Below are 17,511 nucleotides of genomic sequence, written 5' to 3'. Positions count from 1 at the left end.
CCCCCGCTCTGCCCCTGCCGAGCCCGGCACGTTCAGGGCTGCAGGGAGGGCTGCGGTGGGAGAGCCCCCAGTTCTGTGTTTCAATTCCCAACGCACCTCACAGAACCTGAGCGGCCAAACTGGGCCAGTGCTGGGAGAGGGAGGAGGGTGAAAAGGCAAACGCTGCCTTTCAGGGCTGGAATTCCTGTTCCTAATGGGACAGGGCAGGATGCTCACACTCCTCTCCCACAGAATACTCTCAGGAAAAACTATTATAACACAATGTTTAAATAAGCATTTAATTAGGATTCCATTAGTATTAATATTGCTTTCAATTCCAAAAAGGTTAATTTCCACTTCTTTGCAGATATTTCAAAGTACAATATTAACTTCATACAAAATGAGCAATTAAGCAAACACCATTATTTCACATTCTTCAAAAAATACAAATTCATATTTACTCTTTTGGGTTTTGGAGATGCTCTTCCTTTGGAAGTACTGTACCTGTAACTAACATCTTCACATTGCTCAATGTAAGCACATTTGTTCCCCTGTTTCAGAGTTAAATAAATTCCTTTATTACCATACACACATTCTTGAGAAACTGGGGTTCAGTTCAGCTGTCTCCAAAGCCCCAGGCAGTGCAGCCCCCCAGCCCCAGGAGCTCAGCTGGAGCTGGAGCTGCCCCTGGTTGGAGCCAGGCTGGGGTTTGGGCTGGGTGAGGCAAAACAGAGCAGGGTCAGCCCGAGCAGCGGGAGGACAAGAGAGTCACAAACCAGCAACACCAGCAACTGCAACTACAGCACTGCAAACACACCCTCGAGTCTGCTGCAAAAGGTCATGTGAAAAAAAAATCTTTCTTTAAAAAAAAGTAGAAACTGCATTTATTTGAGGAAGTGTACACTGCATAATGAACCAAATTTTGGCCAGCTTGCACACCACTGCAGCATGGTGTGGGGTTTCACCTAGTTCCAAAAACACACACTTAGACTATGTACACTACTACATAAATATCCAGTTTAATTTGCATTTCTCAGTGCAGACACAGAATCCAACTTCTAGAACATGTGATAGATATCAAGACAAGACACAAAAAAGTTAAAAGTTCAGCCCTGTCCATGAGAATTGACTACAGGTAACATTTATAAAAACTTGACATTGCTTCCAAAATATGTTACGGAAAAAATAGTATACAATTAAAAACTCTGCAGTCAGAAATTCATAGGGTTTATTGAAGACATGCTCTTCTTTTTTGCCTTACAGTCCAAACTGACTCCAACAGTTCTGCCCAGCTAGCTCAGGTAACTCCTGCCAAGAAGTTTTCACCCACAGATCTCAAATCATTTCATGGAAACAACACCCTGGCCTGGTTCCGTGGGGAGGATCAAGGCAGCCCGAGGTTCTGAGCCCCACCTGGTGTCCCCCAGCCAGCAGTAGAAGGGATTTTGTGACACCAGAGCTCCTCTGCTCTGCCCCACTGCCTGCTGCCTCACCTCAGAACAAGGCAGCAGCAGCTGCTCATGTCCAGCCACCCCAGGGACAGCCAGCCTGGGCTCAGCCCCATGCCAAGGCAGTTCACCTCGGAGCAGGAGTGCTGGGAACAGCTCACTGCAGATCAAGGACAACGTCGTGGATGGCCACAGCCACGCCACCCCCAAGAAATAAGGCAGTAACAGGACATCAGAAACCATCTTGAAGACAAATTTGAAAGGTGCAACATGCCTGTTTGAAAGCAGCTTGTCACTTGTGTTCCCACGTGGGTGACAGAACGAGGACAGGGGAAGGACACACATCCAGGGACACAGCATGTCCAACAGGAGTGACAAGCAGCCCCCAGAAAGCGTGAGAGAAAAGGCTGCTGAAGCACAGTGCTCTCAGAGGGTTATTTGCATAGATTGGACGTTTGCTAACGATGCATAATTTGTCTGGGGCACGGGGAAGGGCAGCACAGCACCCACCACACCTGTTCTGTCAGACAGACACACGGACCACGCGGCACAAGGATCTGTAGCTACAGGTATTGCACCAAGTTAAGTGCTCATCTTTGCACACCCCTGTTAACTTTTACTCAGAGCAAAAATAAACTTTGTGAAAGTATATACAAAAGAAATTGCAGCAATTGGGTTAAAGATAAAATAACCTAAAGTGCATTTTAGATACCAGTATGAGGTTCTGCGGACTTGTCTTCCTGGGGACACCCAGCATTACACAAGTGTCCAACTCGTACTTTGTTCCATGTGATTCAGTACCAGCATTCAATCAGTGCTGATTTTCCACCCCACCCCTCCCACCCCCCACCTACAAGCACAAAAAGCAATTTCTCCAACCTCCAGCTGCACGCCAAGTCTGCTCACTTGGGTCCTTGCTTGGTGACCAAAGCTACCAAAGTCAGTGACTTGACCCTCTCTACAAATTTTAACTTCTACACCCATCTAGAAACTATGAGTGACCAAGTAAACCCCCACAAGCACAAAACAGGTGACCTACAGCAGTGCACTTTTGCTCTCTGACTGATAATTAAAGGGGTTCATGCAGACTTTGTAGAGGCAGGCACGCTGTTCCCAGAGGCTCCAGCACATTAACCCCTTTCTGGGAATCCAGGGCAGAAATTCTCCTTTTCATTAACCATATAATAGTGAATATGCTAAATGCTGGGGCAGCAAGGAGAGGACAGGAAAATCTCTGGCCTTGCAGAATCTCAGGGCTTTGCTGCAGCTGCCCTTGGATCTCCTCCCATCCCAGCATGGCCCTGGAGCAGTCTGATCACACAGTACTGGGGATGATGCAAATGTGAAAACATCTCAGACACACAGCACAAACACTCTGCAAAGCAGATAGACAATGAACAACAAAAGCACACACCTGTAACACACAGTGGATGCACAGCCTGTGTGCTCACAGCATCACACGCTCCTGCTCAGTACCAGCTCCAGCCAGTTCCACCTGAATTGCAGCCTGCCTGATGCATGTATAAGAGGGAAATGGCAAAACCAATGCACCAAAGAATCAGCAGGACATACTGCTTTTCCTGGAACACAACAAAAAAACAGTAGCTGTGAAGAGAAACAGCAGAGATTGACCCTGGGCACTGGTGCCCATCACTGCAGCTTCACACTGAGCTTCCCAGTTCAGAGACTTTGGTAGTTTCTTCTACTCATTTCAGTCACAAAAGAGTTTCTGAAGATGCTCTCTGGTCCAACCAGGAGCATGTTTTAGGTTGACTAAGTCATAAGTAGCTAAAGTAAAAAAGCCTCCTTGAAGGCTGTGAAGGCTCAGAAGCAGTTGCTAAATTGCCCAGCTGTCACAGTGCAGGCCACATCTGGGACCCTTGTCCCCCACCACAGGTAACCCCCACAACTCCTGGGGAATCTTCACACTCTGCATCAGCAGTGTCCCACAGGCACACATCCACACCCACTCACCCTCAAACAGCACAGCTGCACTTGGCCAAGGAAAATGCCTGAGGCCACAGTGAGAGGCACCAGAGGGACCCCCAGGCAGCACTCACTCCCCTCCCAGGTGGAGCTCTAGGCAGGGGACTCCTCCGTGAGGACAGTCCCAACCACACAGGCTTGGGACTGTTTTTTGTGTTCAAAGCAGCTCTTGCTGCCATACAACTCAACTGCAGCACAAAATGAAGCTGTAGGAGAAAAGCAAAGGAGCCACCACCTCGCTGCCCTCACGGATTGCCATGACAGGAACAAAGCAAGAAATGCTTTGTTAACCTGTTTTGTGGATGTCCAAACCTCACAGCCCTGCCACACACCCAGAGCAAACACCAGCAGCTGTGTGATGCCCTGGAGTTCATCCCTGCAGCTGCCAGCACCGAGCTCTCTGCCCTGGCACAGAGTGTCCCAGGCACTGAGTGCTCCTGGCACACCTTCTGCCCTCATGGCTCTTTCCCTTCTGCACTTCACCAGGAACTGTGCAGGAGGGGAAGGCCAGCTCCCTTCAGCCCCTTTCCACCCGTGCCTGGGCAGTGCTTTCTCAGGGGAACAGCAGAGGTGGCTGAAGCCAGTCTCAGTGCTGGTCACTGAGCATGTCACAGGAGGATGAAACACCTGCTGATCACCAGGCAGCACTCACAGGCTTCTCCCCTCCCCAGAGGTACAGAGAGCAGCTCTGATCAAACACAAAGAGTGAAAGATCCCTATCCACTACAGTTTGTATTCCTAAATTGAGTGCAGGGACACTCCCCACTAATTGGCTTACAGTCATTATCTTTGTATCTCACTAATGACAACACTGTAAACTGAATAAAGACTATTTAATATTCTTTCCTTTAACACAAGAAAACTGACAGCCAAAGCCAGAAAGATGGATAAAAACTATAAAATTACATATTTTAAAATAATGCAGCATAAATAAACCATTTAGAATGAGACTGCATTTATTGCAACATTACAGGCTTTTTGGTGGAAGGGGGGGTTTGGATTTGATTTACCCTGAGTAGGTTAGAATATAGACTCTCAGTTTGATATGAAAAACTATTCTGTTGTGTAACATCTTTTAGTCAAGAAATAGCCCCGTGCACAAAAAGCTGGCATTGCAGTAGGCTGGAGGCAGAGTCAGGCAGAAATTATATAGCTCACTGGAAAAAAAAGAAGCATGTATGGACAACTGAAGGACAGACTCACTGAATTCCAACTGAATTTATGTTGAATCTTTCTCAAAATTTTCTTAAGGGTTGTTCTTCACAAAAGATGAGAGTAACCAGCAAAGGCACCGTGCTCCTGAATCAACAGTCCCAGGGTTAGGATGATGACTTGTTGCTGAACAGAGCCTAAGAAATCAAAAGAGCAGCAGGCACCAACCTGACCACACCTGGCACTCACTGCACCCTTCGGAGAGGCCAAGAAAACAGACTGGAGCCAGAGCCAGCAGGGCTCCAACTGTGCTTCCATGTTGTGACACAGTGTCTGCAACACACTCGAGTCCTAGTGGAATTAAATTAACAGATCTATTCTGAAATAAACTCCCCCAAAGCTCCGGGAGGCTTTAGTAGCATCAGTACACAGCAAAACCAGGCACCAGCTCCTCATCAGGTATGTGACAATCGCATTCAAATCACACTGCAGATAAATGCTCTCCCCCAGCTATGCCATTTCCTCCCCACAGCCTCCTTTCCTGGGCTCCCCTTTAGTGCATGGTTAGTAGAGACATGACAGACAGAAGATTAGAGACCCAAGAAGTTGTAACAAAGACCCACTTGCTGCCAGTACCTTAATCCCAAACATAAGTGAGGTGCAATTGGAGACAAAGTAACCCCCCTTTTCCTTTTAAAAATCTTTTTGCACACCAGTAACCTTAACTTCTGTGTTCACATATGACAAGCAAAAGTGACAGACAGTGCAGCCAAAACAGTTCATATATAACTTAGCTATTTCTTTTTTTTTTTTACCTTTTCTTTTTTTAGATAGAATCTGAAAGGTGGATGTACCTGGGACGTGACTAAGATGACATCCGTGAAGCAGAAATAAGCCACAAAACTTCCAAAGAGGAAGGAATAAGAATCGATCCTTCAGTTTCTGCTTCTAAGGAGAAGGGTTTTACCCTCCAGGTGCAAAGGAAAATCTGGAACATCTTCACTTAGAGAAGCTGCTATTCAAACCAATTTCTTCCTCACCCTGCAGTAGTGCTTCAATTGGAATTATATTAGACGGGGTTTCAGGGCTTTGGAGGGACAGGAAGTCCGATACATCCATGGCACTTAATGTTTCAGTCTGGGAGTCTGAAGGGTTAACTATCTGACTGCTCTGCCCACAGGAAGGAGGAGCAGAGGAGGAAGGAAAGGTCTGAGGCTGCAGCTGGGAAGCTGGCTGCTCCAAAGCTTTTGATTCAGGTGAGGAACATTCCTTCTTCACGGTGGAGGTGGCTTTGTCCTTGGCAGAGTCTCGGCAGGCACACTGGCACTGGCAGGCCTCCTCCTGCTTTATAATGATAACAGGAACACTGAGACCAATCTGCTGAACAGGGTTTCCTGAAGGTGAAACAAAGACAAAACACAACGGAACTACATCATTTCACAGCAGGGAGAGAGAAATCAGCTTTGTTCAATCAATTAGTTCAGTGTCACACTTACCTGTGTTACCAGCTACTGGTAATGCAGTGGTAAAAAACACCTTTTCTACTACTTTTGGAACTTGTGGCTTTAAAGAAAAAAACAAACAAGAAAAAATGTGAATTGACTCGAATTAAATTTCTGTTGTTCTAACTCTAAACAGCTACATACATATTCCAAAAAGACACAAACAAAAACTGGGCTCAAAGCATTGTTTCAGTGGTCCTAAAGATTTGGCATAACATCCCCTGCATTATTTGCTGGTGAACTCAGCTTGTGGGTTTTGAGAATTCAATGGCTGAATTCTTAAATACTGCTGTGTTTGCTCCCACTGCCTGTACCTGGAGCCACTCACTCGTGTCCACCTACAGCTGAGAGCCTAAAGTGGCACCAATATTGTCAAAGAGAAAACTCCTGAAGTTTCAGCTATCCAGATTTACTGGAAAACCACAAACATTCTCTTTCCAGAAAATCTCTTTTCATTATCAGTCAAAATTAGGCAGAGACAGAGATTACAAAACGTCTAAACACAACCTTTACAGAGTCTTTTGTGCTTCTATGCATTCAAAGCAATACATTAAGGCCCAGGTATATCCTCAGGCATGGTGGTGCCTGTTCTGAATAAACACACTGACACCTGCTGGCAGAAGTACCCACGAGGAGAAAGAAGAAAGCAAGATCTTTCTGCACCCTGGGTTTCTCTGTGCTCTAATTATTTCCCTGCCTATTCCAGGGGCTGCATTAGTGACATGTATACACATAAACATGACAAACATTATACCACACTGCATCCTGGGTTTATCTTACAGGTTTGACCCCCTCCCTTTCCAAAAGCAAGAGCTCCAAAGCCCTGCTGGATGTACTGACCATTTGTTCTTGGCTTTGTGGGGAACCAGTGGCACCATTTAAGATCCATTGCAAATTCTGCTCTCCCATGACAATGCTGGGCTGCAGAATGGCGGTGCTTGGAGAAGGAGTAATGGTTATAGTGGGGTTACTGGTCAAAACAGGGTTTGCACCAACAGGCACAGTCTGGACTACAGCTGGCAGGGGCTCGGTGGCACTCGGGGCTGTCGGGGCAGGAGCCCCAGCAACCACTGACAGTCCCTGAACAATGGGCTGCGGCGGAGGCTGGCCGTGCTGCAGGAAGTCTTGGTGACTGGCTGCAAACGGTGTGCTGTGAGGAACAGGCACTTCTGGGGATTGTAAAACAGTTGCAGGATTCCCAAACGCAGCTGGCTGTGAGCCGGGCGCTATGGAGGAGGGAGCAGCGGGGGCTGCCGAGGCTTGCAGCGCTGCCTGGGCCGGCTCAGGGAGGCCGAGCTGCAGGACCAGGGGGAGGGACAACGAGGCCGCGTCTCCTGCCGGGGGCGGGACCGCAGCCACCGAGTCTGCGTCGCCGTTAAACCCTTCCATCAAGGAAGCTGCTGAAAGAGAAACAGAAAAAATATAAATAGATCCGTTCTCATCAGGTCTGAATGATTTTTCAATGAACTTATCAGCTAGCTGATGGATTTTTGCCAAGTAAAGCATTACCACGTTCCTAACTTCAGAATAGCATAAAAACAACCTTAGCAGTGAAATCTAAAAGTAGCTGTAAATTCTAGCTGGTAACACTGAGTCTACACTGAGCCTGATCAGACTCATCAGCTCTCTCCAATAAGCCTTTTATCAGGCAGGTTGTGCAGCAGCTTCAAACAAACAGGATGGTGCTTGAGAGCTCCAGTGCCAGTACTGCAGGACAGTGTGCTGGGCCACCTCCTCTGTCACTGAGTGTCACACAGTCTGTGCACACCATGCATCCCAACACCACTGAATTTCAACCCTGAAGTTAAAGCTCTTTTTGCTTCTTAGAGTTATGGTGGGCATTAAGCTTCAGTCCAAAATGCTGAATTCAGTACATGCATGCAGGGCTGTCAAAAACTTCTTTTTAACAGCAGTGCAGATACAACTGGTACCTGTCTGCTGAGACTCATCCTGATTTGCAGTGTGGTCTGGGCTCTGAAACATAGACTCAAAGATGCTTGCTGGTGAGATTGTGCTGAGGTCCTGTCCATGTGTCTACAAACAGAAAACAAAGAGGAAGACATCAGACAATGTTGTATCTCAGGCCTCCACAAAGCCCAGTCAAGCAGTGTCAGAAAGCATGTCAGAAACACTCCTCCAAAGAACCAGCCACCCTCAGGAATGGCAACACCTACTACTTACAGGCTGTAAATTTACACCTGGTTTTTATTACCTGTAATCAAATTTACCAACATAATGAGCAACCCCTACAAAAATAGGTAACTTCTTCAAAAGTAAAATATGATCCTCTGTATGCACTCTTTATTTAACCCTTATTTCTTGCAGTACTCCATCATAAACAGACATTAATTGGCTGCTTCCAGAACCTTTCTGGAGCAGAAAAAAATAGCTCCATTTTATATGCTGGACTGTGCAATTCTAGTCATCCACAGGAGCAGAATACACTCAGGAGCTGCACCCTGCTCCCACACCACAGCACAAAGAACACCACAGTCTCCTCACTGTCTCATTTTACTCTGTGTAAAATCCAAGCTCAGTCAAGACTTATCAAGAACACTCCTATGGTAAAGTCAGATGCAGAGCTTTCTACAGCAGGTTGAACTGAGCACTGCACATTTTGGATAGAATCAAAACTCCAATGAGGATGAGGCAATTCCAGGACAATAACTCACTGGGTTAGAGTTCTCCCGCAATTCTGAATCTGTTGATATGAGGCTTAAATCACTCAGACAAAGTGAGTGACTTGTATCCTGTGAAAAAAAGGAAAACAATTTGAATTATATATTAAAAGAATAATTTCAGAAATGTTTTAAATTACTTTTCTTAGTCCATACTTTGCTTATATGGGACCCAGGTCTCAGTTCTAAAATCAAAGGATCAAGATTTTTAAGCAAAGGATATTTAGCAGCTATCAAGGATGCTTAACATCTCTGTCAAAGTACTTCCAAAAATCCATATAACCCAGAATTTTAAATTAGCATAGGAACAAATCAACTTTTAGAAAATAAAAAAGAAATAAACCCAGTTAGTATCTATCTTACTTCTCATGTTTACCCCACAGCATTGATTCCAACTGAAGCACACACAAGGAAAGCAGCCTGATGGATACAACTGCCAACAAGCACATGAGGCAAAGAGAGCATTTTGAAAACCCCAGTCTTAAATATTACACCTTAAGAACAAGCTGCAGACCAAATGATTTCTTCCCCAAGGTCTGGTTTATATCCACCTAACACAGAAACATTAAGCAGAAGTGCCACTAACCTCAGACACATTGTTATTGGGAAGTGCATTATAGGAATGTCCCTTCTCATGACCTTTCATGTGACTCTTGAGACTGTACTGGGTACTGAAAGTCTTCTCACAACCATTGCTGGGACAGAAGAAGGGTTTCTCCCCTAGAGGCAGCAGAGAACACATGTAACAGACTTCAAAACATCCTATCAGACACACACTTTTAAAGCACCTTGCAGAGCAGTATTTCATACAAACAAGACATTTTCTGCCTCTTCACACATTCAGTATTCCTGGGAGTCCTGCAGGTGAGTGCTTCCATCTCACCATGGGAACTGACACACAGAACAATATTCAATTGTTATGCATCATTACGGATACATTTGTGAAAATATGTTCATTGAATTCAAGACCTGTCAAGCATAAACATAACTGCATAAATGGAAAATTTGGATTTGCCTGGTGCAGGTGCAGGAGTTTGCACTTGGCCTTTTTAAACTCATAAGGTTCACATGGGCACACTCCTCCAGCCTGCAAAGGTCTCTCTGGATGCCACTCCCTCCTTCATACTGTCACTTGAGCCACTCAGCTCCATGTCACTCCCATATTATATGTAACTATTAATTCCTATTAGAATTCTGAGAGTTACTATAAACTTAATAAGCTCAATTAAAGAAAATTTTTTAAAAACCCATAGAACTTACCAGTATGTGTTCTAACATGTGTTTTGAGGTGGTGGCTTGCAGCAAAAGCCTTCCCACAGCCATCATGCTCACACCTGAATGAGGCATCACAGGACAGTCAGCATCAGCCCCCTTCAATGCATTAGCTACAACCTTAAATCATGCTTTGCAGTAGCCCCAGGACTCTAAAAAGCAGGCCCAAAGCTAAGCTCTGTTAGCTAACAGCAGTTGCTGTGCATGCTACACACATCATAGCAGGGCTCTGAGAAGGACTTTAAAATCCAAGCAGTATTTGGGATGTCTTCTCCATGGAATACACATTGCATCCCAGCAGAGAGCAGCAAAGTGTTTTAAAAGATGCTCACCATGGCACAGGTTTATGTTTAAAAAACTACCTTAACCATTCTTGCCTTTTAGGACAATCACTGCACCCACTGTTAAAGGAAACCGGGGGAGCTCGAGAACAATCAGGCTCCAAAGGCAGCCAGCCACCTTCACTTATTTCTCAGGAGATCACCATTCCATTCAGAGCAGTGACAGCTGCTTTTTGGCAGAGGTGCCTCGTTAGCTGAGCCACAGGAGCCAGCACAGCACCCAGGCACTCACCGAAATGGCTTTTCTCCTGTGTGGGTTCGGATGTGCTTCCTCAGGTCACTGTGCGTTGTGAAGTATTTGCTGCAGCCTTCTGATTCACAGTTAAATGTTTTCCCTGTGTGAAGCCTTTGATGTGCTTTCAACCTAAAAAACATGTCAAAAAAATCCCTCTTATGACTGGTAGGATAAGACAGACCCGGCCTGAGGCAAGCAAGCCTTTCTTTGAAATGTGCAGGGCAGGATCAAAGGCTGCACATATCCTGAGCAGAAGGTAATGAGCTCATGGAAGTGACTGCTATCAGTTCCAAAGTCCTCCAACAAGGCTGAGAGACCCTTGTGTTCATCCACCACCTTCAATGCTACTGGAATATAAAGAAGACACTACAGTTCTGTCATCCTACCCTTTGGAGAGCACTGCCACACTTGAGGGGTTTATATCTGTACCTGTACATGGAAGAAGGAAACAATTGTATTCAAACACAAACACAAAGTAGAGGCAACCTGCAGAACAGCAACAGCCACACCTACAAGAAAATTCACCAGAGCCTTCCCACCTGGAGTGTTGAACACCCCCTCACCTGCACAGTGTGCTGAATGCCCTGTCACCTGTACAGTGCTGAACACCCCGTCACCTGCACAGTGTGCTGAATGCCCTGTCACCTGTACAGTGCTGAGCACACTCTCACCTGTACAGTGTGCTGAATGCCCTGTCACCTGTACAGTGTGCTGAATGCCCTGTCACCTGTACAGTGCTGAGCACACTCTCACCTGTACAGTGTGCTGAACACTCCCTCACCTGTACAGTGTGCTGAATGCCCTGTCACCTGCACAGTGCTGAGCACACTCTCACCTGTACAGTGTGCTGAATGCCCTGTCACCTGTACAGCCTGAACACCCCCTCACCTGCACAGTGTGCTGAATGCCCTGTCACCTGTACAGTGTGCTGAATGCCCTGTCACCTGTACAGTGCTGAACACCCCCTCACCTGTACAGTGTGTTGAATGCCTTCTCACAGCCCTGCACGTCGCACTCAAAGGGCTTCTCCTTGGTGTGCACCCGGACGTGGATTTTGAGGCTGTAGGAGGTGAGGAAGGCCTTGCCACAGCCCTCCTGGTTGCACACGAAGGTGTACTCCCCCCGGTGCGTTTTCTGGTGCGTGCGCAGGTTGCCAGCGGTGCTGTAGGTGCGGGGACAGCCCTCAAAGGTGCACTGGTAGCGCTTCACCTGAAGGACAAAATGCTGCAGGCTTAATCCTTTTTAATAATTTCTGGAATCCAGGTATGGATGTAGTGCTTTGATGCAGTCAGACAAGAGATTTTGACACCAAAGCCCCCCCAGAAAATTTATGGCCGCCTGTCTGACAAGAACACTTCTGCTGTGCTCTGAGAGGAAGGGAAGGAGTGGCACGTGGGAAAGCAGCTGGGCTTGCAGAACAGGAATCCAACAGAAGGAGGAAAAGGAAAGGAAAAACATAAGGAAGGAAAGGAAAAACATAATCCAAAATGTTTCTAGTTAAAAATCTGATAAAACAATTGGAAAGAAGATGGAGGAGCCATCAAACCTGTCCTCTACCCACACGTGTAGCACCTGCACACTACCCATTTGTGGAGCAGGGAGACAAAGGAAAATGCACTGTCACAATGCTCAAACCCACTGCCCTGTGTGCCCAATTCCCATCAACAACACCTTGGTGTTCAAAACAGTTTTTACCATCTCCCATGCTCTACCCACCAGTCCATTCATTACTTCACTCTATCCCAAACCAGCCTTCATTGAGCCTTGTTCTTCCCTTCTGTGGCTACTGAAGCAGTCAGTGCCTGAAGTGTAAAGGATCACACCAGGTCACAAGGACACCCAAATACAGCTGTCACAGATTTCTCAGTAAGCCACTGAGATCCCTAGGACAACTTCTCATGGAACCCGATTTGGTACAGGCACAAGAGATCATTTACAAGCTTGTGTAAGTGGTAACACCTCATGAAATATCATCTTCTCTTGTGAAGCAGAAGGAGTACACCCTGATCTGCCTGAATAAAGTTATCCCCCACCATTAATTACCAGACTAATGGCTTTCATTTGACTGTTAAAGTTCAGAAACTTCAACACCTCATAGTGATTAAGGAGCCCAAGAGAGGACTTGGCAAGTCACACCAGCTATAAATCAAGTTCTAGACAGTTCTCCATAACAAAACAGAAATAGCTTCTTGGTTGCTTCCAACCTGTTTTGTAGTGGAAAAAACTGCCAGCAGGACTCCTTTAGGAAAATTCTATAAAGCTGAGTGATCTTTTGTGTATACCAATGCATGGCCTTATTGCTCCCACAACAGGCTGGCATTCCCCTCACCTTGCCTCAGTAAAACCTTCCTGTTTGGAGAACATAAAACCCTCTTGTGAGACACACAAGAGACCTTCACACAGAAATACCATCATGTGCTGGGTTTGGCTGGGATAGAGCTCATTTTCTTCACTTGTATAGAGCAGGTTCTGGATTTGTGCTCAACACGGGGCTGATAATATAGAGATGGATTTTTTTAGTGCTTCTCATTCTGGATGAGAATGAGATGGATTTTTTTAGTGCTTCTCATTCTGCCCTGCCAGCAAGGGGCTGGGGGTACACATGGAGTGGGGAGGGGACACAGCCAGGACAGCTGACCCTGACTGATCAGGGATATCCCAGACCATGTGATGTTATGCTCCGTATAGAAAACTGGGCAAGGAGGAGGAAGAGGAAACATTTTGTGGTCCCCAGTCTCTGTTAGCCGTGCTGGAGCCCAGCTTTCCTGGGCATGGCTGAGCTCCTGCCTGCCAGGGAAGCAAGGAATTCACCCCTTCACATTTTCAACTGGTCACTCAGCATTCTCAGAGAAGGAAACAGTAATTTCACTCTAAGCAATCTGCCCTTAATTTACAGCCCAAATCAGGCAGAAATCCTAAATGCCCAAGAACTGCAGCATGGTTACAATGCAGTTAGGAAGTCTGGCATGCTGAGGCTGTCACAACACAGGAGCACAGAGCAGTACCACAGCAGCAGCAGAAAGCACATTTTATTACATGAGGAGGGTACATCATCCTCCCCCAGATCCAGTACAATCTGTGTATCAGTGCTGAAGTAAATGTTCCTTGTTACAGCTTTAAGGCAGCTGGAAATTAACACTTTACACAACATTTCCCATGGCACACAAGGGATCTGACACAGGCAGGAACTACCTGAAAATCAAGGGAGGGTTCTGTTCAGCTTTCTAGGTGTTTACACTTAGGTCTAGAAGAAAAAGGACAGTATTAATTACAGATTAAGCTGTTTGGTTCCCAGCTGTCACCACCCATGTGTAAGGGAAGGTGGCAGTATCACTTTAATGGCCTTGCAGTGTTCCCCCTCCCTCAAAGGCCAAATCTTTACTTCACAAATCCTTCCAAGCACACCACAGGCAGCAGCAATATCACCACCACGTTCTGAGCAAAACAAACCTTTCTGTGAAGCACCACAGCATTTAATGCTCTTTTCACATCAGCACACTGCACACTGTTCACACACACAAAACCATCAGAGATTGATTTGAAAGCCTCACAGAGACAGCAGCAAGCAGGGCACAACAGAAAACAAACAAGGCAGCAGAGGCCAAGCCCCGGGCAGGCAGGACAGGCCCCAGGGACTCTGAGGCCAAAGGCTGTGGCTTGTGGCCAGGGACAGTGAGGTGCTGCTGGAAGAGCCATGATCCAGCATTTACCTCAGAAAACTCGTTGTGCAATAGCCAACGGGGCTGGAGAAAGCAGAGCCTCACACCCTGGTTCAAAGTCTACAGTACCTGCTCTGTTTGCCTTTAACTCTTCCTGAGCTCACCACCTTCCCCCTAAATGGCCACATTTTCTGTGTCACTGCTGAACAAATAACTCGATTTGAAATAAGAAACTGTAATCATGCTTGTTCTTACCCACACAGTTACAGTGAGATGTACAACAGAATAATAAAAAGCCAAAAGTACTAAAGTGCAAAATCCCTTTTTAGCTTCATAAATGTCTAAGGCTGACCTGAAAACCTAAGATTTTAAAACAATTATCTCAAGTGTTAAAACTGTTGCAGATATTTTGCAAGTACCAAAGAACAGAGCTGTTGATTTTCAGAGAGACTCAGATGTTTGGGACCTTTAGAGCTCCCCTTTCCTCACCGCCAGACAACTTATCAGACCTTTGAAAGAGCAGCCCAAAAGGCCTTTCACACGTGCTCAGGGCTCAGTGCCACTGCTTTCACACCATGGAATCACTGCCCTCTGCTCTGGGAAATTAATTCCAGAAATGGAAAACAAATTCATATAAAGCATTTCACCAGGAAATCCCACACCTAGCAAGCCTTCTGTAAAAAGCAAAGGTGAAAAAATGCAGTCAGGGTCCCACAGAGAGGGAAAGTGAAACACTTCAGCAGCTGCTAAGGACAGTAACTGACAGCAGGAGGCTCAGGCTCACTGAGCACACCTCAGGGCAGCAGCTCCCCAGCTCAGAGCTGACCCCCAGCCCCATTTCCCAGCTCTCAGCCCGATGGTGACAGCTCTGGAGTGTCACAGCCTGTGCCACTAGCACTGCCACCTGGACTCATCACTCCTCACAAACAGGAGCACTAAGCCTGAGCTGGTGCCTCAGCCAACCTCCCTTTGCTCCTGCACCCAAAAAGAAGAGTCCCAGGGCAAGGCCTCCCCACTGTGCATCCAGACAGAATTCACCAGGGAAACAGAATTAAGAGCAAACTGCATTTTAACCACACAGCCTGGCCTGAGCTTTCAAAACACATCAGCTGGCAGCTTAAAGCTTCCATCTTCTCACAGCTGCCCTTTGGCACAACAGAACTACAAGTAATTTAAAATTTGGCATCTCACATTTGGTACTCCAGCTCCCAGCAATGTCCTGGCCCTTAACTGTGACCTGAATGTGCTTTTCTTGAGAATGAAAAGTTCCAGAGTAAGAGCTCAGGTTGTTTCAGCTGCCTCTCAACTCACAAAACAACTCAAGCAGCAAAAAAAAAACCTGAAAATCACTAAAATGACACACATCAGTGACACAAAGGTGTGCCAGTGCCACACCCTGCTGCCATCCAGTGTCACCAGGTGCCTTCTGGCAGGTTCCTAGGGCAGCAGGTGGTGTCAGAGGGAAGAGGGATGGCCCTGGCACTCGGCAGGGACACGGTTCTCCCCAGCACACTGCAAAGCTGGGGATGACAACCAGAGCAGATTCACACAAAACCCCTGAAAAACAGCAAAACTGCTGCCCCTCTCCTGAAAAAAACAGCAAAACTGCTGCCTCTCTCCTGAAAAACAGCAAAGCTGCTGCTCCTCTCCTGAAAAAAACAGCAAAACTGCTGCCCCTCTCCTGAAAAAACAGCAAAACTGCTGCCCCTCTCCTGAAAAAAACAGCAAAACTGCTGCCCCTCTCCTGAAAAAAACAGCAAAACTGCTGCCCCTCTCCTGAAAAAAACAGCAAAACTGCTGCCTCTCTCCTGAAAAAAACAGCAAAACTGCTGCCCCTCTCCTGAAAAAACAGCATAACTGCTGCCTCTCTTCTGAAAAAACAGCAAAGCTGCTGCTCCTCTCCTGAAAAAACAGCAAAACTGCTGCCCCTCTCCTGAAAAAACAGCAAAACTGCTGCCCCTCTCCTGAAAAAAACAGCAAAACTGCTGCCCCTCTCCTGAAAAAAACAGCAAAACTGCTGCCCCTCTCCTGAAAAAAACAGCAAAACTGCTGCCTCTCTCCTGAAAAAAACAGCAAAACTGCTGCCCCTCTCCTGAAAAAACAGCATAACTGCTGCCTCTCTTCTGAAAAAACAGCAAAGCTGCTGCTCCTCTCCTGAAAAAACAGCAAAACTGCTGCCCCTCTCCTGAAAAAACAGCAAAACTGCTGCCCCTCTCCTGAAAAAAACAGCAAAACTGCTGCCCCTCTCCTGAAAAAAACAGCAAAACTGCTGCCCCTCTTCTGAAAAAACAGCAAAACTGCTGCTTCTCTCCTGAAAACCAGCCCAATTTCAAAGCCTCCAAGGTGCACAAACCCCAGAGTCACTCACCTCCTTCCTCTTGGTCTCTGGGCACTCTGACTGCAGAGTGAGAGTTGCTCCCTCGATGTTCCTTGGCATGGGAGTTGAGCCGGGATTTATTGTCAGGTGAATCTGATCTGGAGAAATGATGTGTTGCACGTAACCCTGCGACATCCCTTCATGGTCTGCGATTAAATGAAATCCTTCTTCGTGGCCCTCGGGCAGGAAAGGCAAGTGGTCACCGCACTGTCCTTCATCCTCCTCATCCTCCAGCACGCTGTGGTCCTGCTCGATGAGCACAGTTGTCCTGTCATACACCGTGCCGGACGAGGAGGACACCAGCCCGTTTTTGTCGGCGAACCTCATCATGTTTTCATCCTGGGCCAAGTCCTCTTCCTCCGCTTCATAGTAGATGGCGTCGCCCTCGGGGCTGTTCTCGCCCATGGCTCCGCGCCTCTCGCCGCGCTACCGGCAGCTCCGGCCGCAGCGGCTCACCTGCAACACAACGACGGGCGAGGCGGGGGTCAGGCGGCTCGGCCGGCCCGGGCCCCGCTTCTCTGGCGGGCACAGCCCCAGCGCGGCCGGCGGCGGCGGGGCCGGGCCGCGTCCCGCCCCGAGCGCGGCGCTCCCCTCACGCGGCCAACACCCGCTGGCGGTGCCCGCGCGAGCCGCGGCGCCGCGGCGCGGCTGGGCTCGGCCCGTCTCCCCGCCCTCCCGCTGTCCCCCTGCCCAGCCCGGCCCGCTCACCGGCTGCCGGCGGCCGCTCCTTCCCCGCCCCAGCGGCACCATGATCGCCGCGGCCCCGCTTCCGCTTCCGGCCGCGCGCCGCTCGCCGGGAGCGCCGCGCCCGCCGCGGGGAACGGCGGGAGCGCGGGGCGCCCCCTGGCGGCCGCGCGCGCCCTCACGGCCCTCAGCGACACC

General features: G+C 47.7%; 1 protein-coding gene across 2 annotated transcripts; it reads right to left on the bottom strand.

Annotated features, from left to right (window-relative positions):
• Positions 1 to 264: 264 nt before the first annotated feature.
• On the bottom strand, positions 265 to 17,407 carry MTF1 (metal regulatory transcription factor 1). Of its 2 annotated transcripts, none has more exons than XM_064398670.1 (11): positions 17,338 to 17,407; positions 16,621 to 17,085; positions 11,564 to 11,802; positions 10,591 to 10,722; positions 10,006 to 10,079; positions 9,332 to 9,465; positions 8,740 to 8,817; positions 7,999 to 8,101; positions 6,908 to 7,467; positions 6,062 to 6,128; positions 265 to 5,959 (listed from the first exon to the last, which is right to left on the bottom strand). In XM_064398670.1, the coding sequence occupies exons 2-11, from the start codon at positions 17,032 to 17,034 to the stop codon at positions 5,565 to 5,567; spliced, it is 2,196 nt and encodes a 731-aa protein (XP_064254740.1). In that variant the 5' UTR covers positions 17,035 to 17,085; positions 17,338 to 17,407; the 3' UTR covers positions 265 to 5,564. The 2 variants fall into 2 exon arrangements, with proteins under 2 accessions (XP_064254740.1, XP_064254741.1); XM_064398671.1 differs by having other exon boundaries at positions 6,908 to 7,464.
• Positions 17,408 to 17,511: the final 104 nt, after the last annotated feature.

The sequence above is a fragment of the Passer domesticus genome, chromosome 24, assembly GCF_036417665.1.
Source record: "Passer domesticus isolate bPasDom1 chromosome 24, bPasDom1.hap1, whole genome shotgun sequence".
In the NCBI taxonomy this organism is placed as follows: domain Eukaryota; kingdom Metazoa; phylum Chordata; class Aves; order Passeriformes; family Passeridae; genus Passer; species Passer domesticus.
This window is presented reverse-complemented; position numbering and strand designations above follow the sequence as displayed.

Coding starts and splice junctions, on each gene's coding strand:
- MTF1 (XM_064398670.1), bottom strand. CDS start 17,034: ATGGGCGAGAACAGCCCCGAGGGCGACGCCATCTACTATGAAGCGGAG. Junction 8,818..9,331: donor CCAATAACAATGTGTCTGAG/GTTAGTGGCACT, acceptor TTTTTTTCACAG/GATACAAGTCACTCACTTTG. Junction 7,468..7,998: donor GGATGAGTCTCAGCAGACAG/GTACCAGTTGTA, acceptor TTTCTCTTTCAG/CAGCTTCCTTGATGGAAGGG.